The following is a 23193-nucleotide window of genomic DNA, read 5'->3' on the forward strand; positions in this document are numbered from 1 at the left end:
GAAGTGACAAGTTGTAGACGTTAAACCATGAGATTGAGTGGAGAAATGTAACTCCACAGACCCCCATGACAAGTAGATTACAAATCCTTGAAACCTCAAGTGACTCTTGACTAAAAGCAGTGGAATGCAGAATTTCCACCCGCACTCATTTTTGCTGTTGGAACAGGAGGACAAATCGAAGATAGAGAAACAGTGAACATAAGCTGGGGAACAGTGAACATAAGCTGGCACAACTTTAATACTGAGAATTTAGGAGGGAAGATGTCTGAGACATTGAGGGATATATGAGGAAACCAGGGGTGACACTGATGAGAAGATTAAGCTGGGAGAGATTTCCTTCAGGTAAACAGTTTTACAAATAGTGCTGCAACAGTCAACAAGAAAGTAAAAGCAGCTAAACATGACTTTATGTAAGTTAAACAGTCAGAAAAGGAAAATTAAGTGATTGATTTATAGATGCTCTGCGGGATGTGAGCGTGTATGTCTGCCTCTGTGTTTGTATGTTGATCTGTCTAAAGGTCAATTACAGCTCGAATATATTGTGGATAGAATTGAGCTTGCGATCTATTGATCATAAATGAATTCAATCTTGCCAAAACCTTGTTCTTGAGGCAGTGCTTGTGTGTCAATGAATCAATTTACCATCCAATGCACTCGCTAAGAGTGAAGAGATCAGTGGGAAGGGTGGAAGTGAAAAAGAAGCAGTGAGTTGAAGCCGACTTTTTTTAAAAAGCAAAACACACACATGTCCAATTTATTTTCGATTTGCAGCTGCTTTGAAACCAGCAGCACATGGTTGAATGTGCTGTTTCTTGCCTTGGTTCGATCAAGGAATCAACGGCACGATGCACATGGAAAACGCAGCCCAGCTGCAAGTCTGGCGCAAAGCCTGATAAACAGCTGCTGCATGAAGTGGCGTGAATCCTAATACAATGTTTCCCGTCATAGCACCTCTGTATCACAGGATGCACAGATTGACTTTGTAGACCCCCTCAATGGACACACAAAGTCTTAGGATTTTGGATTGAAATCCGTGGCTTCAAAAATAAAATTTGTACATTTAGTTGACTTGTAAATAACAGATATGGCCATCAATAAACTTATTTTCAATGCATTTTAAGACTGTAAATTTACACTTTGCCCTGTGTTAGCAGCACTGATTTCTTAGGTATCAGTTAGATTTCTTGACAAGCTTTCTCACCATGACTTTGCAAGGCATTTTGTCCATCTCTCTCTCTCTTCCCCCCCTCCCCCCTCGCCTTTTCCCCAACCCATCGCCTGGTTCAGTTGGTAGCAGTTTCAGCTCTTGAGTCAGAACGTTGTGGATTCAAGTTGCCCCTCCAGAGGCTGAAGGAGGAAATCTAGGCTGGTACTCCCAGTACAGTACTGATGAAGTGCTGCACTGTCAGACCTGGCTCCTGTGAGACTTAAAACTAAGTCCTTTGTGGAAAGGATATTTAATTAATATTTGAAGATAAGCCAAGGATAGTGTCCTGACCAATATTTATCCCTCAGCCAACATCACAAATAAACATAAATTGCTGCCGTTGCAGCTTTTGGGATCTTGCTGTGCACAAATTGTAACATCTTCCACATTATAAATATGATCATATTTCAGTAAGTACTTAATATGCTGTAACATACTGAGGAGGACCTGCAGATCAGCCATCCCATTGCCCAATTACTGTTCACTCTTGCTTCCGTTTCCATCACTTTCTGAAAATCCTGCACCATGACAGAGTTTACTTAACCTATTGATACCTAATCACAATTCAGAAAAATATGATCAAACAAGTCATTGCACTTAATTCATCAATTGTCACTGATTGATTTGGATTCACCAGTACCCAGTGCTTGTGTTAAACAGCTCAATAAACAACCCTGTAGGCAGCATCTAAGTTTGGAAGGGCAAAAATATAGCTCTGCAGCTGATGTTCTAGACAGTTCAGTTGGACACAAGATCAAAAATCACATGCTAACAGAAGAAGTTATTGAAATGTGTGATGGAATGGGATTTTGTTTTTATATATTGACAATGCAGTAAAATTCTATAGGTGTACTGCAATCATTGAAACCCAGAGAATTAACATTTTCTCAGTTTAAACTACAGCATCTTCTGCAATAAAACAAGTCAATAAAATATTACTGATCCTGCAACCTCATAATTTAAAGCAGTGTAACAAATATTAACAGTTATTTCAAATGTAATAGTGATAGTCATACTGGGAGGGGCAGGGGTAGAAATCCACTAACTCCAGCCTGAGACCCATAGCACTGACCCCAAGACCATCCTTACTATTCCCTCCTAGAGCACAGCAAATTGCTTTAATATTTCTCAGTCAACTGTTAAATTATACTCTTTAGAAAGAAAAGGAACTGACCAAGGGATCATTGATTGTGAAAACAGAGCTTTGTCAATCTGTAACATAAATAAAATTAGAGCGATCACTGCAAAATACAATATTAATCCAATACCCGATACCAGAGGAGCAAAGATACCTGACATCTACTGATATCTGTGATACATTCACACAATGGCCATTGTGGCTGTAACCACTAGGTTGGGGACCTTACTGATCGCAGTATCATCTTACAGCATCAAATGCTTAGGTGCAAATCCTGTTTATAATCAGTCTGTCCGTTCTGCCTTTGCAATGATAATTGTTCCTCAGCAGTGAAAAGCAGGTGCCCACTGCCCGTTGGAACAGATGCGTGCTTGAGAAACAGGATTGTTAATGTACAGAAACAGCCCTTGGATCCAAACAAGGATCCAGCCCGCCCTCTTAAAAAGGGCTACACTTTAAAATCCAGATTTCTATGCATTTTACTGCTGCCACAATTGAGATTATTTAATGAATTGGCACTAATATCCTACAGGAAAATATATCCCAAAGCGAACTTATTTTAATATGAAATCCCTTTAACCAGTCATCTGAAATTGTTTCCACACTCCCAATACCAATGACTGACAACCAGAACTTGACCTCCATTTGTACAGCTCAGTGTTCTTTCCAAATGCACATTCGTGGGAAAGCAGCAGTTTATGGAGTGCAAGTGATATTTGATAAATGAAAATTTAAAAAGTGCTGGAGAAACTCATCAAATCTAGCAACATCTGTTGAGAAAGAGGAACAATTAACTTTTCAGGAACAGTATGACTCTCCTGCAGCAACAAGCACAGCATGCTGGAGAAACTCAGCAGGTCTGGTACCTGTTCTGAAGAAGTCTGATACTGGGTGCGAAATGTTGACTATTTCTCTCTCCAGACCTGCTGAGTTTCTCCAGCATTCTGTGTTTGTTTCAGATTTACAGCACCCATGATATTTTGCTTTTAATTGCCCCTTCTTCAGAACTCACTATTTAATGAATGCAAGCTTTGTTTTAAATACAAAACCTTCACACAACAAGGGGTTAAACCTTAAAAAATAGTCAAAAAGCACACGACACCAGAGTACAATCCAAGAGGTTTATTTGAAACCACAAGCTTGCGGGTTCAAATAAACTTGTTGGACTATACTCTAGTGTCATGATATTTTTGACTTTGTACACCCCAGTCCAACACCGGCACCTCTACATCTTAAAACATAGGATTGGGCCATTCAGGAGTGCTATCAGGGAAGGGACTATAATTGCAAACAGTAGTGGAAATTTGGAACATGCTCGTCCAAAAGGATGCTGAGGCAGGGGTCTTTGGAAGGTAAGCACGAGAACATGGCTAGATGTAGATCCAAGTGAATAGCATCAACGCTGGGATAGGAAGAATGGAATTCCTCTGTTCTGCCGGCAGCCATCCTGCAGTAACTCTTTGATATAAAAAGAATACTTGTTCACAAATAGCCAGTGCAACTTACTAAAATCCGAGTGAGGGAAAAAGACAACGAGAGCATTGCTCTGAAAATTTCACACACCCACTCATTACTCTCTGCTGAAGTGCTACAAACTCCTAGGTTGTCCACCAAAAAAGCAGTCAACTTCTAACACCCATTCTGCAGATTGCCGAAGTCATTAATTTGGCACTTCAAACCAAGCAGAGCAACAAGTCAATAATCCTGCTGATCAAACATTTCTATTGTGCTCTTTCAAAACAAAAGTTTTGCAGCAGATTTTTTAACAGTGCCTTGCTGTTTGTACAGCAAACCATCAGGTGCAAGATGCCAGCAGAATAGTTGCCTTGCTGATAATTAAAGACCTTTTAATTAGAGAGATGTGCTAAGCCAGAATCGAGATGTTATAGTTAAACTTACGGAATTTTATACAGTGGGTCGGTTGAATGGAAAATGGCTTGGCAGATGGGAATTCTACGCTTGGATGAGGCAGGCATTAACCTGGAATGGACAATTTAGTAGTGATCAGAGCTACAGCATTACGGTGACTGACCACGTCAAGTTCCATTTTGATTACAAGGCATTGGGGGATTTTTTTTACTAAAGTCTCGCACGGGTGGATTCCACAGTCCTGCTCTGTGCCTGCTCCTTCCTTTGAAAACCACACACTGGAACTTTCGCCACAACCCCCACAGTGATTGCTATTCCATATTAAAGCCACTGACCAATGGTGAGTGAACGAGGGAAATAATTTGGCACATGAACTTTTCCATGAAGATTACAAAATGAGCAGGCTCAGTAATGATTGACAACGTTATGCTTTTACTAAGCCAGTTTTACAGCAGCCGGCACTGCTATTTCACACCAGTGAAATTAATAATGACACGTGTGAAAATCACACTCGCAGTCCCTCCCACGTGTTAAAGATTCTGCCCAGAAATCCGACTCTGCTGATGGTGCAGCATGACTGGGGAAACTCAGAACGCAGCAACCCTCTGCACACTGACAGTCAGAGAGACAATGTGGACAGGCCCATCACAGCAGGGATCATTAACCTTGTTAAAATTACATCTATTTACACATCGCTTTTAAAAACAACACCGATTTTAAAATAGTACCTGACCTATTTAATTGTTCAGATAATTCCAAGAAATGCCCAGTAAGGAGAATATTGCACTTACACAACAATTTATATTCATATGTCACCATTTTCATCCCACGATGCCAGGCAAATGATGACACTAAACTCAAGATAGAGACAGATGGCCAAATGTTTGGTCAAAGATCCAGGATTAAAGACCTTTACAAACCTGTCCTGAAATCAGTTCTCTTGCCGTTGATACTGATCCCTTCCTTGGTCCCAGTCTCAGGCTGAACCAGACTATTGACACCCTGTGTCCCATTTGACAATCAGGTAAAATGCAGCTCAAATCCTGCATAATATCACCCACTGTCCCCACTCAACTGCCAGATGAAACCCTGATCCCTGCTTTTCTTACTTTCACATTCAATCATTGCAATGTTTTTTCTAATCAGTCTCCCAACTTCAATACAAAATTCTGCAGACCTAGAACTACCTTACAATAAAGTCCCATCCATACATCACTCCCTTGCTCACTGACCTGTGTTGACCCCAAGCAATGCAATAGCTCAATTTCAAAACTGCGATCCTAGCATTCATATCCCTCCAAAGTTCCATTCTCCATTTTCCTTTTCTCATCTACTGCAATCAAACTACCCTTAGAGGTCCCCCAATGGAGGAATTGCTGGGGACAATATCATTGGACTAGTAATTCAGAGGCCCAGGCTAATGCTGCAGAGGCATAGCTTCAAATCCCACCAATAGTAGCTAGAGAAATTTAAATTTAATTAATTAAATCTGGAGCTGAAAGCTAGTTTCAGTAGTGGTGATCACAGAACCATTATCAAATGTCGTGCCAGAGCCATTAATTCCTAGCAACAGATACATGAGAACTCTACCATCCAGAATCATGGAAATATATCGCTATTTCCTCAAGGTCATGGGATCAAAATTCTGGAACTCCTGCCCTAACAGCACTGTGAGTGCCAACACTTGATGGACTGCAGCGGTTCAAGTGGACAGCTCAATACAACTTTTGCAAGGCCAACTAGGGAAGGACAATAAATGCTGGCCCAGTCTGTGACGCCCATATCCCACGGGTGAATTATGAATAACTTCTCATGCATTCACCCATTTCACTTCTATTGCTCCACTATTGGCGACTGAACCTTAAGACAACCACGCCCTTAAATCTGGAATTCCGTGACTGTGGCACGTGTGAATTGCGAATCTTTACCGCAAGTGAAAAAAATCCAGTAATATGCCATTAATGGGTACAATATCCTTCATTTCCTGAAACAATCATTGCAGTACCAAAAAGGAAGTTCTCACTGAAGCGTTCCAAGTGTAGATAAGCAAATCCTAGGGGAGTTCTGTGTGGCTTGTTTATTTTGATTACATTCGAGATTTTAAAAGATAGTGTTTTAAGCGAAAAGAACAGAGCTTAGCAGGAATACTGATCCTAATTAGAAACAGAAATTACTAATTTCTTCAAAAGTAAAATTATATCAGCTAGGTTTCAAATGATCACTGCATTCACAGCTGATTAAATTTTTAATGGGCAACCAAGCTAATCATTCAACAATGGGTGGGGAAGCCCTTTTGGTAATGGACCAAATCAACAAAAGAAATTACACCGGGCAATAATGCTTACTTGTGAGGTTTTAACTATTGAATCTATTATCCATGAGACTGTGAACTTTTGGTGGTTAAAATTATATTTTGTAATGGAGTGTGAGATGCCCTGAACAAGAACTCTTCTCTCTCCCCATTTCTGAGCAAAGGTCAGACAGAACCTTGACTAATGGATTGCTGCATGCACCCATCCTTTCCATTTTCCTTACTGATGGAAGCAACAGACTGATCTTTCAAGTAAATTTAGCTGAAATCATAAACTTACAAAATGAATCTTACTGTACTTAACATAATTATTACAATGTCTTACACCAGTTCTCCTGCACCTCCTATACATCAAGGTACTTGATGTCCTTGGCAATAATTCCCAGATCTGGGCTCGACATCAGAGGAGGAATACAATGGCCTTGGGAAGGATATGCAGCACAGAGTGCACCAGAATGGTTTGTTTTACTCATTTGTTGGATATTGCTGGCTGTCTAGCATTTATTGCCTATCCCTGGTTGTCCTTGAGAAGGTGAGCTGTCTTCTTGAACCGCTGCAGTCCATGTACTGCAAGTAGACACACAATGCTGTTATGGAGAGAATTCCAGGATTTTACCCCAGTGACTGGGACTTAGAGTTAAATTATGAGGACACATTACATACACTTGGCATGTATTCCCCTGGGTAAAGAAGACTGAGGGGTGACCTGATCAAGGTGTCTCAAAGGATAAGGACCATTTGACAGAGTAGACGAAGAGAAAATACTTCCTCTTGTGGAAGAAGCTATTGAGGAGTGAAACCTGAAAGCACTTTTTCACACAAAAGGTACTCGCAGTCTGGAGCTCCCTCCCAAAATAAACAGTGATCACAATTCAATTAATGCTTTCATAACAGAGATCAATAGATTTTTGTGAGGCAAGGGTATCAAGAGATATGGAGCAAGACTGGACTGAGGCTGAGGAATAAATCAGGCATGATCTACCCGAATTGTAGAACAGGTTGAAGGTGCTGAATAGCCTACTACTGTTTCTAGAGTTTTTCAAAATCAACCTGTTCAGAGATTTTATTACACAATAACTCAGGCTTCCTGGCTCAGAATTAGGGGCACTACCACCACAACACAAGAGCCCTTACTTCTCTTTCTATTTTCCATTTTTAAAAAATTATCAATGTGGTAATTATACATTAAAGGTATGGGGAGTTACACGATGCATACACAAGGAAAGGATTTGTGTTAAGAAATATTTCTGTACAACATTGTCAACATGCTGACTCCTTTATAGAACTCTGAATTATATAAACTCTCAGCAGATGCAAGTTCCCAATATCATTACTTTAAATTATCAGTCCTTCCTTATATGCGACTCGTGTCTCAAGCTGAAGTATTTCATGTAATGAGATCCCACTGTAACCCAGTTAATTGAAAATACCAGTTTATGTTTATTTTCATGATTAGGATCCAATCAATGGGATTTTTGTTCCAGTTTGAGTTGACTTGCCATGCATTTTAGGTGGGATGGCTGAGGCACAGCAAGATGTTTTAAAAAGCAATACCTTACAATCAGTCTAATCTGCTTGCCAACAAGCACAATAAATAGATTGTTGGATATTATAAAAGGGAAAAATAAAATAAGTAGCTGTTCAGTATTTAAACATTGATGATATAATCGTGAGGCCTTACCTAGTGAATATTAGATTTTGTCGATTTACCGATTAAAGTCCCCTAGCACACTATTAACCATGACAAATAACATTTCAAAAGAACTTGTTAAGAGTTGCTCCTATATAATTTCCTTAAAGTGGTTCATAGACTCCACAGGAAAAAAAAGGTAATACATTTTTTAGGCGTTTTTTGTGACAGAAAAAAAATGTCTTTCTTCAAGTCTGTATTGATCTCTGATCGGACTGCTAAGCAGCAGCATCAGGGATGCAGAAAAGGCAATTGTTAGAAAGGGGTAAAATGGCATTTGAATGATCTTAAGAATAAATTAGGAAACGAGGTAATAATAAATCACACATCATATTTTCCCTCATTTGAGAGAGCTTTGAACTGTCTATATATGGCTGCTTATTTATTTTCAGTGTATCTACTACCGGCAACATTTTTTGTGTGATTTATAAAATGTCACATACTCTCATATGACAGGTCCACTTACAGCTTGGTGGAGAGTTTAAGGCAACTAAAACACAAAATCCTTATTTTGTGTAAACGAACCTGTTGTTATGAAACTCATGTATAAATTAACCACGTACAGGCAGCTTCATTAAAAACTCCCATTACCTCTGTCTGTGAGCAAGGCTATCAATTTTATAGGAACAATTTATTATAACGATGTGTATCACCATGCTGCATCTAGCTGGGTAATTTGCATTGTAAATTCAAATTAGTCCGTGTAATATTGAGAGCGCTACCATTTACTGACTGTCCAACTATTATTAGCGAGGCACGTTTGTAATTTGGTATTAACATAAATTACTAACATAGTTATTGATTTTTTTTCATGACCACACTAAGATCGTGGAAGCTGGATAAATATAGAGGGGAGATAAATATGAGGCAGATGGAGAGTTACAGAAACTGAGACAGCTCCAATACTTCTCCTGAAAAGTTAATTGGGAATATTACTCGTATCAATATTTCCTTATCCACTTTTGGAAATGTTGGCTTACCTTCATGGTGATAAAGTTTAAATGCATCCATGAACATCAAAAATGTTAATATGAAAGTACCTTGGAGAACAAATGCTGTGATCAAACAGATAATGAGTAAAAATTGCTAATTAAAGACCAAAAAAATTGCTAAGTACAACTGGCAGTGTTACAAATACCAAAGTTAAAATGATGGACTGACTGTGAACCTATCCTTCAGTTGAATAAAACAAAAGAATTCAAACCACTTCTAGAGTGCTTAGGTTTGGTATCAACTGTAGCTATCTCCTGTAGGTTAGTGTATGGTAATAAACACAAACCCGACTATACGCAGGACTCGCTGACAGAATCGGAGCTGTCTTGAGGCAAACAGAGCGCATTACTTTGGCACAATTAAAATGTTGTTATTCCCTCCTGGTCCAGACTTGAAATCAAGCTTTTTATTTGTGCTTGGGTGCCAATGAAAGAGATCGGATACATCCAAGCGTGGGGTAACCTCTCAAACTTTTATACATTGGAAGAGCAGAAACAGAGAGACGAATAGGCAAGGGCACTGACGGGTGCAGCCCAGACTTGGGAAGCTTAGCTTTTTCACTTTGTAACTGAAAGAGGGTGCGACAGGCAGGGATGGCGAGAGCTTTCTCCTCGCCAGCTTCGGAATCTCGCGGATACGGTGCAATTACGGCGTATTTAAATACCTCGACCGATGCCAAGTCAAGCAGCGGTGCCTGCTCTGATATCTCGATTGTCTTTGTCACAGGTCAAAAGGAATGGGTCTTTGCTGACTACCTTGGAGTGGGTGCGGAATGTGAGCGTTTACTGAACTAAACCAGAAACGCGCTGGAATTGCTAATTGCAAGAGTGGGCAGTCGGGATTAACCCTGGAAGCGGTCTGCTCTCCCTGAACTGCAGAAATAGAAACTGGTATAAAACTGAATAATTTCATGTGCTGTCTTAGTACGGGGGTATGAAATCTCAGCAACAGGCTCGCTTCTTGAACACAAAGTGCCCAACACTTTACTCCAGCACCTGCTTCAGAACAAGATCCAGTGTAAGCCGTCCTGGACTATTTCAACAATCTTGTCCTTTTCCTTAAAGAGAAAACGAGTCTGGAATCTCTCGTTAACTCTTCAGACAGGCGACAAAACTCAAAACTGAATTATCTACTCGAAAGGCAGAGTTCATTCACACTGCTTCCTTTGCGTTTTAAAGAATCATTTTCAAATTGTACACTGGCCTAAAAAGTTCGCTGGGTCAGGGATGAAAGCGAATGTTTGTTTGGTTTTGAGAATTTCCAAGTCTAGAATTACACTTGATGACAACCACATAAACCAGAGACTGAGACAGAGACACGCGGTGAAACAACCGTGTGGTTTAGAGAGGGGGAGACTATAGTGAGCTCATTTTCTACGGCGGACTGAGGAGTAAGCTTCTTACGGTTGCACCTGGGTAGTCTTGCTAATAAACCTCATTCCTCTCTCTCCTCCCCGAGACTGTACTCAATATATCTCATCTCAAGAACAGCTCCAGGTGGCGCGGCTTCATCGACAAAAAGAAAACACCTTCGATGCACATTGTAGTTACACAATGTTCGACGTTTACGGGAAAAGGGTGCTCAATTTTTCCCCGAATTAAACAAGCTCATTCAAGAAAGGGCATGCGGTATCGAGTGAGGGAAAATAAAGTTTAAACAATGAAAAGCTGTCCTTCTCACTCCAGATAGAATGCGAGTGGCCCATTCCAACTCGATAATGAACAAGTTACTTATGTAATCGAGCCCCCAAAATAGTGCATCGATCACTGTTGTAACATCTGTTAGATGGATCCAAATTTTTTAACAGCGATAAAATACAAGGGGTGATACAGGAACCTTTGTCACTGCAGTATCTCTTCGGATCAGCCGCGTTTTACGTGTCAGTCACTGCAATCCCCTTACAAATTCACCCTTAACAAAAACCTACGCCTTTTGCAAACTGATTTTTTTTTTGCTCAGCGGCCACACACCTCCAAGTGACTACGTCTTCACTTTAATACAATGCGTTCTCCTTAAAACAAAAGGAGGAAAATTAAAGAGCGCTGCGCAAGGCGTTCGCTGCTCGCTCGGTTAAGTGAGATGAAAGGCACCCGTAAGTTTGGTGTTGGCATTTAAAAGCGAAGGAAAAGCACAGTTCCTCCAGCAAGGCTGGCTTTCCGCATCAGTTTCAGACATCTGAAATTAACAGGACAATAAATCTGTGCACGATCCGGCTTGGGTCAGGCGCTGTGTGTACGTCGTTTTCCCTCGTGTTCAAAAAAAAGTAATTTGTTATGATTGAGAAGCTAAACAATTACAAGAGACGGCAGAAATAAAAGCAACTTTTGGATGCTTAATAAAACAGAGCAAATCAATGGGAAATTAGGTTACTGGGAATCAAGGAACTAGAGGAATGAAGGCAAACTCTTCCACTCTCACCAAAAATAAATTAAAAATACATGCAAAACATAAATGTAAACGCTCCCCCGTTACACTTCTCTGATGTGCAAATTGCATTACCTGGGGTTGGTGCTATTCCAGTACACGGCGTAGCGGTCAGCAACTACTTTCCCAGAATCTTCCGTCCAAACACAAACCCAAAGGGCCAGAAAGAGCAGCACAGCCACCTCCACGTTCATCATCGCCGATGAATCCGTCCGGCGGTCTTCACGCGCAAAACTCTGGTTGCAAATCAAAGCCTCCAGCCGCCGTCTCCATACGGTGCCTGAACCACAACTTTCAACAGGAGCAGCTCCTTTTTTTTGAAAAAAAAGGAAGAGTGAATCCAACCCCTATTACACTCGCGCAACCTAGCCTGCTTGGAGAGGGAGGTGTGGTGGGAGCGAGCAGAGAGGAGGAGGTGGCGGAAGGAGGAGGCGGGAGCGCTGGAAATTATGAATGAAAGCACCTTCCACCAGTTGTGAGCCGGGCGCCTCCGAGGCGTCTTCGCCAATCGGAGCTGGGCGGGGGCGGGACAGGACCATGTTAGGGCGGGCCGCCGTCTTGAGTGGCAGCCGCCGAGGAGCGGCCGACCAATAGTCGCGGGTCCCCGGGCGGATGACGTCACAATGGGAGCCCACTAAATCGCTACATTCCCTTCCAAAGCCTGTAACAATTCCGCATGCGACTCCCTGAGCACCCTGCCGCTGTAAACACGACTCAGGGGAATCGCAAGTCACATTTTAAAAGTAATTGCATCGCAAATCAGCAAACTTTAAGTAAACTCCACCATCCCCTGCCCTTCAATCACATATCACAAATTAGCGTACAAAAACAGAGAAGTGCTGGAGAAACTCAGCAGATCTAGCAGCATCACCTGTGGAGAGAGAGAGAGAGAAACGTTAACAGAGTTAACGTTCCGAGTTCAGTGACCCCCTCTCAGAACATGAACAAATTAGCAATTCATGTTAAAATACTCTAGAGTTTACGCCGACTTGAGACTGATTCTTCGGCGTGATCCTCCTGGAATTTTACAGTGCTAACAATGGAATGGAATTGTTTGTTTTTTTTTTATTTTGAGAACTGGATAATTTGTGCATGAATCCTTACAGGGAACCGTCCTTCTACCTGTTTCCGAAGCAACGCATCTAATAGAAAATAAAAAAAACATCAACTTGCAGCGCGTAAGCCACTAAGAGGGAATCAACTGTAGGATCTCTTTCTGCACACGTGTAATATTGAATAAGTGTGAAGAATATCAAAAAGAGTAGGAGGTAAGAACACGTCTTAATTCTGAATAATATCGCACTGATTTTTTAAATTATTTATAAAAGTAGCTTTATTGAAAAACCCTCATACTCTCGCGCTAGTTAACTCAATTATCTTTCTCCTTTCCATGTGCTTCCAACTCGTCATACTGCACCTCATAATGAATGTAACTGTATAACTTGGGCTCGCTCCTCTTCCAGGGTCCTCCTGCTTGGCCACCCACACTGTAAAGCTAAGCTCATTAAATGCCTGTATCCTATATCACACCAAGTCCAAATTAACCACCATCCCTGCGTTCACTGACTTGTATTAGCTCCTAGTTTGACAACGCCTTGACTTAAACCCAAACTCTCATGCTTACCTTCAAATCCCTGTATGGTGTCCCGATCCTCTTCCCTCCTCCACTTCTGCTAAACTTCCTTCAGAGCCAAACCCTTCAAGATCTCTGTGCTCCTATAACTTTGGTCACTTGCACTGCGCGATTTTAACACCTTGACTGTTTCGTTCGCTGCCTGGTCACCTATCCGCCTTTCCTCTTCCTCTAAAATGCTTCTGACAATCACCCTCTGCTATCAAGCATTCTGACACCTATTTACGATCTCGTGATGAATGCTCGCTGTCGCATTTTCTTCACTGGGTCTGCTGTGAAAGGACTTTCGAAGTTGTAATATGTTAAAAGTGATTTTGAAAGAAACACAAGCTGAAATCATTCTGATGAACAGTAAATATCCCGCCAGATTCATTCTCTCTCCCCAAATTCTATCTGACCTACCTGTTCTTAGGCGTTCAGGGACTGCAGTATTTTTGATTTTGTTTTAAATATAGTCAAGTTAAAATATGTGGAGACTCTTCACGGATCCGGGTCATCTCAGACCACTTCACACCAAGCCCAGTATAGTTCCTGTCCAAGAATACAATCTACACAAATAGTACAGTTAACACGTTGAAGCTAAAATCATTTAAGAGCAGGAAATTGAAAATACCATATTGATGGCATTTTAAGTGGATTAATATCTTCCTAATATGGATCTTAGATAGAAACCAGTTTAGCCAATTCATTTACAAAATCACAATTACCATTTATGGTATTACTAATTTATTCACAGGTTCATAAATATAGAATGGTCAATGAAACCAGAATGGTGTAACATGCGATTTATTGTAATTAAATGTGCTCTCACTATGAATCTTTCCTCACTTATATGGGAACATCAATAGTAAGCAGTGAGGAGTGTTAAGTTGTATCCCAATATTGTATTGAGTGTAGGAACATTTATATAATCTGCCTATATCCTTAATGATCCAGTTTTAGGTGAGCCACTAATCATCTCATTTGGTTAACCACACTGCTTGATGCGGCATTGTTGCAGAAAGGCATATGACAATACGGACTTTGATGCTTGTTGAATCTATCTTGTTTCAAGTAAGCAAGTTAATCACTGGTTAGGCCTCAGCTGGAGTCCTAACAAATCTGAGCACAACACTTTACAAATGATGTGAAAACCTTGAAGAAGATGTACATGAATTTAGCAAAATAACAATAGGAATGAGCTATATGGAAGGAAAAGAAAAGGTAGGCTGTTCTCTTTGGAGCATCAAAATTTAAGTGGCAATGTAAAGAAATGTTCAGGATTACATGGATTTTTGACAGATTAAGTAAGAGGAAACAGTTTTGTTTTCAACTAGTATTCAGCTCTGTAGCCAGAGGACACAGATGTAAAATAATTGGCAAGAGATTGAGGGGAGAAATGAGGAGAATATCTTTATCCAGCAAAGCTATTTTGATTTGAAATGCACTGCCTAAAATGGAGAAGTAAATTCAATCACAACTCTCCAAACTGAAATTGGATTATATCCAAGGGACCAAGGTTTGATTCCAGCCTTGAATGACTCTGTGGAGTTTGCACATTCTCCACGAACCTGTTTGGGTTTTCACCAGGCACTCGGGTTTCGACCCCAGCCCAAAGATATACAGGTTAGGTAGATTGTCCATGCTAAATTGCCCTGTAGTGTCTAGAGATGTGCAGGTTAGATAGGTTAGGTATGGTAAATGTAGAGATAGGGTGGGTCTGAATGGATTGCTCTTCGGACAGTTGGTGCAGACTTGATGGACTGAATGGTTTTTGCACCGATTCTATGATTCTATCTCGAAGGGAAGTAAAACACGGGACTATGGGAAAAGAGCAAGGATGCAAAACCAATGTCTTTCAAACAGGCTGCACAGGGAGAGTTAGGTGATTGATTTTGACTAGAGTGGACATAATAGACTGAAGGGCTTTGACTGTGTTGTAGATCCCTATGACATCTTTCTGAGCTGTAAAATTCAACCTTTTTCCCCACTCTGCTAAAGCATTGGCCCATGCTGGTGTATAGTTTCACACGTGTTATAATCCAACCAAGTAGTCATTTGTCATATATGAAATTAGACTTTTGAGCACCAGAAGACTTTTTGAGCATAAGTGGGGCAAGGGGATGAGGGTAGATCAGGGGTTGGGGAATCACAATATATCCAATCCTGTCTTTATTCCACAATCATGCATTCATACAGTTCAGTCCAGGTCAGCAAACAGGATACAGAATACTGCTTTATTATTCCTCTGCAAACGTATTAATTATTGGAGCAATTGACCATTGTCCCAACTATGGCTTATTTGTGCATCAGACCAATAGCAATGGGGAGATCAGGAGTTGTCTTCTAAATTACCTCTCTGTAACAGCTTTTGTAACTTGTGGCTTGGCAATATCATGAAGTAAAGTTAGGTAGCATAAGCAGACCATTGTACTCTGCTGATAATTCAATGATAATTACACTGCAGTAAAGTTGCAGTACCAATATCAAAATTGTTAATTGACAATTCATATCAAGCCCTGCTTTTACTCACTAAGATAATTCTTATATTTAATGAATAGCTTTCTGTTGTTATCTAACATGCCATAACGATGGCTAAATTTCAACAATTCCTTTTTGATTTTCAAGTGCTTTGGGATAATTTGATGTTAGTAGTCTTACAAAATAAATTCAGATCTTTTCCTTAAAATGTGAAGCATAGGATAGCTCTAAGTGTTATTAATGTTAGTCAACCACCAAAACAGACTGAGTTAAACAACCCAAAATAAAACACAAACATCACTGTACACTCCACAGTATATTTTATAACAAATGATTTACAGGAAGGAATTCAATGCTCTCATGTCAGATTTGCATTGTTGCAACTACTAAAAGCTGCTTTAGTTTCATTCTTGACAGCTGATCCTACCTCCCTTCCCATGCCCGTTTTAAATTATTGCCTTGTGAATAATTCCAGATATCCAACCATTCCTTCCATTTGTTTTATTTTTTTCTTGAGAAATGTGCAACACTGGCAAGGCAAATTCATTACTTAGCCCTAAACAGTTTCTGCATAACTTCAAATTGTAGTATTTAATGAAGTGCTCTGGGGCATCCTGACAATGTAAAAGGCATTTATAAGCGTAGTTCTTCTTTTCTAATTGTCCTCTGGACATTACTTATATGTAGATCACACCAACTTGAGGTAGTCAGCTCCCTTTCCTTTCATACTTTAACAGAATGGAATTTGAACTCTCAATCTCTAAGCTACCAGTCTAGTTTCACATTCAGTGTGCTACTGTTAGAAGCTGCATTTATGGAAACACAGTAATTGATGACTACAGAATTTAGAAATGGCAAGATGTTTAATCAGGAATTTGTAAGGAATTGCAATATCTTGTATAAAACTGTACACATCTTCGGATAACTTTAACCAATATGCTACAATGGTTACAGCCAGAATGACATCACGACTGACTATCACAAGACTTACCTAAGTCTTATCTGAAAATGTTTTCCTGCATTCACTTGGCATGAATACTATGTGTAGATGCAATTACAGTAAATCAATTACACAATTCTCCATAAAAACAATATTCAATCCTACTCCAGTGCCAGACCGGGAAGTCTTAGTCAGAATTTGATCCTGAATAATTACTTAAGTTTTATATTTAACTGATCTTTGACATTTGTAAGCGTCATCCACTAAAGAAAATGTGTTTTGTTCTCATCATGTTGATTACTAAGGTTAAAAATTAACCAATTATAATTGTGGCCATGGACATCATCTAATTGTATTCAAATTTGTAAAGTCACTCATAATTGTGATATCAGCTTTTCATTAAAACTCAGCTTCGAGCCTCCACCAGTGGCTCAGCTGGTTAAAAATCTCAGGTAGTGATAATTAAATTAGGACAGTATCAAGGTTCAATTCCCAATAAGTGCTGAACCAGCTGACACAGTTGGAAAGCTGGTAGGGATCCTATAATTATCTTCAATATCATTGGTTTAAGCAAAATAAAACTTGTCAATTTCTGATTGCTATCCAATAAGCAATCTTGTGTGTGTGTCTGTTGACTAGATGGTTGGCTTTTGGTGAGCACAGCAATATGAACAACACGTTCAATTCCTGCACTGGCTGAGGTTACTATAATGGTTTTGCCTTCTCAACTTTGTCCCTTGCTGAGGCACGGTGACCCACAGGTTAAACTCACTACTAAATGTCTCTCTCTAATGACAGAGCATCTCTATGGTCCTCTGGAGCTGTGATCACATATATTGTGTGTGTATATATAAGTATACATGTAGGTGAGAATGAAATTGGTCTCATCCCAGTGGTAGAATAGTCTACAAATGCTCATATTCTACACATATACGTGAAGAATGACTATTTTGGGTCTACATCCTTTAAAAAATGGTCAACATATCCAGGCAAGAGGGGAAATAATGGGGTATAAATAGCCCATATCAATACAGTGGTCTTCCAACTATGACAAAATATGCAGCACAAACACAGGCTGTTCTATCCAATGTGACCATCTATTGTCCACTGAAAACTCCTTCCATTCTTCCTTATCTGCCGTCATCACCCCTATGGCTCCTCTCTCTCTCTCTCTCTCTCTAGTGTGGTTGCCTAGCTTTCCCTTAAATGCTTCAATGCCATTTGCTTCAATACCAGTGCAAATTCCATACTCTCACCACTCTGGGTGAAGCATTTCTTCTGAATTTCCTGTTGGGTTTTTTTTGGTGATCATCTTATATTAACAGAGAGCCCCTAGTCTTTCTCTTCTCATTCTGAGTCTATTTTAGCAAAGCCATTCATAATTTTCAAGACCTCGATCAACCATTAAAAATAAGGAAGATGAGCACATATCATTTTCTCAGGATATCCCAAAACACTTAACAATCATTTAAGTAATTTTGAAGTGTTGTAGGAAATCTAGCAGCCAATTTGCACACAGCAGGCTCTCACGAATCAGTAATGTGATAATGATCAGATAATCTGTTGCAGTGATGTTGATTGAGGGTTAAGTATTGGGCAGGTTACGGCCCCTGCTGTTCTTTCCAATCATGCATTGGGATTATTTTACAAAAACTGAAAGAACCGCCAATGCTGCAAATCAGAAACAAAAACAGAAACTGGTGGAAAAGCTCTGCAGCTCTGGCAGCATCTGTGGAGAGAAATCGGAGTTAATGTTTCGGGTTGAGTGACCCTTCCTCAGAACTCAATTATTTATGTTAGAGATTACTTTGTGTTCACTTTAGAGAACATAGGGAGTCATGACTAGACATTTTATCTAAAAGATGAAAGACAATACCTCTGAAAAATAAAAGTTATTCTAGAATGTCACCCCAGTTTTATGGCAAAAGTGAGGACTGCAGACGCTGGATATCAGAGTCTAGATTAGAGTAGTGCTGGAAAAGCACAGCAGGTCAGGCAGTATCCGAGGAACCAGAAAATCGATGTTTCGGTCAAAAGCCCTTTTTCAGTAATGAACATTCCTGATGAAGGGCTTTTGCCCGAAACGTCAATTGCTTTTATTCTATGCATTTTTTCATGTTTCCCATAGCCTCTTTCTCTGACATGAGCACTTCTGCAACAGGGATCAAAGCTGAATGCTTCCAGGGATTCACTGAAGACTCTTTTGGCATCGAGAGGTGAGGTACAATGTTTTCAGGGACTTGAACATGCCCCTTCTTTGTGCACAAAATTAAAGAGCAAAATGCTGACTAGTGGAAGGTGTAACAAGAACTCGACCCTCAATCTACCTGTTTTAAAATGGCCTTAAACCAAAGATTCTAAGATGAGCATCTTTCATCCATTTCCAAACCCCATTTTGTATGGTTAAAAATCACACAACACCAGGTTATGATCCAACAGGTTTAATTGGAAGCACTAGCTTGGAACCACCATATGACTATAACCTGGTGTTGTGTGATTTTTAACTTTGTACACCCCATTCCAAAACTGGCATCTCTAAATCATTTTATATGAAGTCTGAAAAGCAAGAAACACTGTCCACTCAGGTAGTCAACAATTATCCATTCCCACAAACCATTTTTTTTGTTCTGATTGTTCAAGGGTCAATCCTAACTGCTCCCAACTAGAACTGAGAGATAATGCATTCAGATCATTCATTAATGAAACAGCTGTCTAGATAGAATGAAAGCACTATGAAAACTAGTTTGTTTGCAATTGATTTATGATACAAGAGTAACAACATTAAGAAAAAGCGCATAACTAAACTTTTCCTATCCCAAAGTTCTGGGGTTAGTTAGAGCAATTCTAAGTCTGTACTGTTCTACAAAAGAAAATGTAATGTGAAGTACATCTTTAAACTTTCAATTAAATTAAATTCTTTCACAATAGGCTGTAATGCATTTATAGCATAAAAGGAACTCAGTCACTGAAATAATAATAACCATAAAATTTATGGCTTGCTCAATGCAAAATTACTGTTCCATATCCAACCAAGATTGATGATTTAGATAGGTTAACCTTGAATGAAAATAATTGGGGTCCTTTGCCCCAGACATACTCATTTGTGTTTAATGTACCTGTGAAAGTGTTAACTCCTTGATTCTCAAATAAACAAGTTACCAAGTCAACTGGGAGTACTTTACTTTTCTAAACTGAGGAGACTACCACACAAGCCTCAGTAAAGTTGAAACGAATTGAGAGAAAACAAGTGGGACCAAATGGGTGATAGTTTAAAAGACTACAAAAGCCAGGAGTGTGGGAAAGTTAAAGGGCTCCTCTACTGGGAAAGAATAAGCCAGGGCGAGTCTTGATTTCATTGCACTGAGGATCTAGGAATCAGGAACTGTGTATATAGAAGTCAATGCCTCTTTTTGAAATCGCAAGGGGGAGGAAACTTAACAACTGTAGTGATGTTGCTGTAAGAGAAAGTGAATAGAAAACTTGCAATGAAGAGTAAAATAAGAGACTAGAAATGAGAATGAAATTGTATATCAGCTAGAAGATGGTCATTTGAAATCAAAGGCACTCCTGCATGACAATATGCTCTGCAATGGAGTTGGGTTAGCTCAGTAAGACATGTCATTATGGAGCAGCAAATTGAATGGGAAATCCAGTCATTTTTACCTCATCTTTATTTCCTTATATGGGGTGAATTTCCCATCTTCACAGCCTCGGTGATAATCTTACAGGGCAAATCATTGGTTCTTTACAGAACCATGTGGTTGTAATTCCATCAAAATTAATGAATAATGAAGAGAAGGTTCTATGAAGGGTGTCCAGGTGATGAAGATGAAAATCTACCCCAATTAGATCTAACATATGTTCTGCTCATCACACCACATGTCACACTTTGTTACAGATGCAAACTAATCCTAAATAACAATTTATTTAATGCTGGGTTCTTCTGAGCTGCAGCTTGAAGCTTACAGCCATTTTCCAATCTGCACAGTTCAGTGACCAAACAATAATTGCCTTTTGATTTACCCAAACTTGTGTTTCCACATTGACCTTGAAGGGACACCACTCCATCTCAGCACTGTCCTTTGCAAGGCAAAGTACTCCAATCCTTATAATGTAGCATATCATCTGACATACAGAGAGGTTTTAATTTAGAAGTGAAGTTAGTTACCAATTTACACTGCTGCTTCCAACCCCCAAGACTGCAGACAGCCAGAGATGTAAAGGGAAGATGTAATAATTTTGTATTAATTTTATTAAGAAAATAAATTGCATAAAAATTACAATCAAATTGCAACAATGAATTTGCGCTTGAAATGCAGATTTTAATTGAGGAGAGCAGTTTGATTGGAAGATGTGACCTGTGCTTTCATCCTTCAATCAGGTTTGCCCGTCCTCAATTATAACCTCTACCGCTACTCCTGCACATCCATTATCACTTAAATATGCAATAGCGCTATCTTCATGTAAATGACTTTAAATTTTAAGGTAATAGAATTCCAGCTTGTGACTGTTCTGAAAATCTTCAGGGTAATCTACTACTAGCACTGCCCCACTCAGTTTGCTCCCAGGGTGAGTGGAAAAAGGAATTGTTTTGTAAATAATAAACAAAATCAGATTCTTTTCAGTGGCTACAGTAAAGCCATCTAATAATGTCAGATAATAAAACTTGAAAATGGCTTTATTTTTTTCTCTGCTGACAATTGTCTGTTAATATTATTTAGGAGGCTACACAGGGTGTCAAGAACTATTTAATCAAATACTTGTAACTGCGCTCATAAAAACTTCAGCTTGTGTAGCAGTAACATTGAATTATGCAGGATAAATAGAGTTACAGTCCTCAATTCCATGCGCTCAATTGAATGTTAATTCACACCCTAACTTTGAAATTAATTAAGGAGGCAAGATCCCTTTTGAATTCACATATCAGCTTGAGTGTTAAAGCTGTGAGAATTAACCCAGCATGACATTTGTTTCTATTCTTGTTTTAAAATTGTTATTTTTACGAAGTGCTTATAAAACTCTTAAGTCTATTAAAAAAATGACTTCAACCCCATTAAAATCACGTGTATATGATTAAGGCGGAGTTGGTGGGAAAGGAAGACTTTCTCCAGAATTTCCTACTGAAAATTAAAGAAACCCTTCCTTCTATTTCCATGAAATACAGCCATTAAGCAATAGTGTAAAATCAATAAATCATCATTGGATTCGTGTTCACAGTGTAAATTCTGTATTGAAGGACTTACTGCTGCAGACAGTACCTTCTTCACCCTTTGAAAATAACTGTATATTCCTTAATGCACAGGAATGTGGATACATCTCCATTCCTGAGGAGGGTAGTGAAGAAAGCGTAGTGTGTGCACAATCAGCTCATGTACTGCATTTATATTGGCACATTTTACTGTGAATTTTGGGAATTCAGGACTTTGTGTTTTAAAAAAAAGAAAGCCTTGCATACACCTTTCACACCCACAGGCCATCCTGAAGTTTTTTTATAGCCAATTAAATACTTTTGAACTGTAGTCCCTGTTGTAATGTAGGAAATACAAGTGCCATGGGTGGCACAGTGGCTCAGTGGTTAGCCCTGCTGCCTCACAGTGCCAGGGTCTCATGTTCAATTCCAGCCTCAGGCAATTATCTGTGTGGAGTTTGCAGTTCTCACTGCATGTGTTTGGGTTTCCTCCGAGTGCTCCAGTTTTCTCCCACAGTCCAACGATGTGCAGGTTAGGTGAATTGGCCATGCTAAATTGCCCATAGTGTTCAGGGATGTGTAGGTGGGCTGCATTAATCAGGTGTAAATAAAGGATAGGGGAATGGGCCTGGGTGGGTTACTCTTTAAAGGGTCAGTGTGGATGTGTTGGGCCAAAGGGCCTGTTTCCACGCTGTAGGGATTCTAATTCAATCTGCACACAGCAAGCTCCCAAAAATCAGGAACACGATAATGACCAGGCAGCCTGTTTCTTGTGAAGTTGGTTGAGGTTTAAATATTAACCACGACACCAGGAACCACTTACCTGTTCTGCAAAATAGTGCCATGAGATCTTGTACGTTCACCTGAAAGGGCAGACATGACTTTGATTTAATATTTTGTTGGGAAAACATCATCTTCAACAGTGCAGCTGCTCCTCAGTACTGCACTGAAGTGTTGGCTTTATTTTTGTGCTAAGTACTTGAGAAGGGCTTGAAGTCAAAACCTTCTAACTCAGAGGCAAGAGTTTCTTAACTGAGTCAAGCTACAGCACAGAAACTACTCTCTGTTCCTGGCAGCAGATGTCCAGATCCAGTTTTAATGAACTTGCCACCAAATAAGGGAGTAGGGTTCAGCATCATTGAACTTGGGATGCCAGTACTGTATCCCAGATTCTGAACAAAATGGTGACTCTGATTTATTTTAATCTTTTTTCTTGCTCCTGGCGATGACCTGAAATGTGGAGGACAGTTCCTCATCTGGATTTCTCACATAGTTTAAGGTGTACACATTGCAGAATCAGAAGTCAAAAGCTTGTAAACATACCAACTATTTGTTCTTTA

The 23193-nt window shown here is 39.7% G+C and overlaps 1 protein-coding gene and 1 long non-coding RNA gene across 8 annotated transcripts in view; one reads left to right on the plus strand and one right to left on the minus strand.

The window, feature by feature from the left end:
* LOC122565055 (ephrin-A5-like) overlaps positions 1–11987 on the minus strand; it is a 375938-nt gene extending 363951 nt beyond the window's left edge. For all 3 annotated transcript variants that reach the window (XM_087976002.1, XM_087976001.1, XM_087976000.1), the window contains exon 1: positions 11708–11987. In XM_087976002.1, coding sequence (XP_087832128.1) covers positions 11708–11829 — 122 coding nt within the window. In that variant the 5' untranslated portion in view covers positions 11830–11987. The remainder of the gene's footprint in view (positions 1–11707) is intronic.
* Positions 11988–12322: 335 nt separating this feature from the next.
* Positions 12323–23193, plus strand: part of LOC122565405 (uncharacterized) — a 263069-nt gene continuing 252198 nt past the window's right edge. For all 5 annotated transcript variants that reach the window (XR_015751896.1, XR_015751897.1, XR_006316156.2 and 2 more), the window contains exon 1: positions 12323–12900. This is a non-coding gene — a long non-coding RNA (uncharacterized LOC122565405). The remainder of the gene's footprint in view (positions 12901–23193) is intronic.

This window comes from Chiloscyllium plagiosum, unplaced genomic scaffold, assembly GCF_037043375.1.
Source record: "Chiloscyllium plagiosum isolate Xiang-an unplaced genomic scaffold, Cpla_swu_hap1 HiC_scaffold_28, whole genome shotgun sequence".
Lineage (NCBI taxonomy): Eukaryota > Metazoa > Chordata > Chondrichthyes > Orectolobiformes > Hemiscylliidae > Chiloscyllium > Chiloscyllium plagiosum.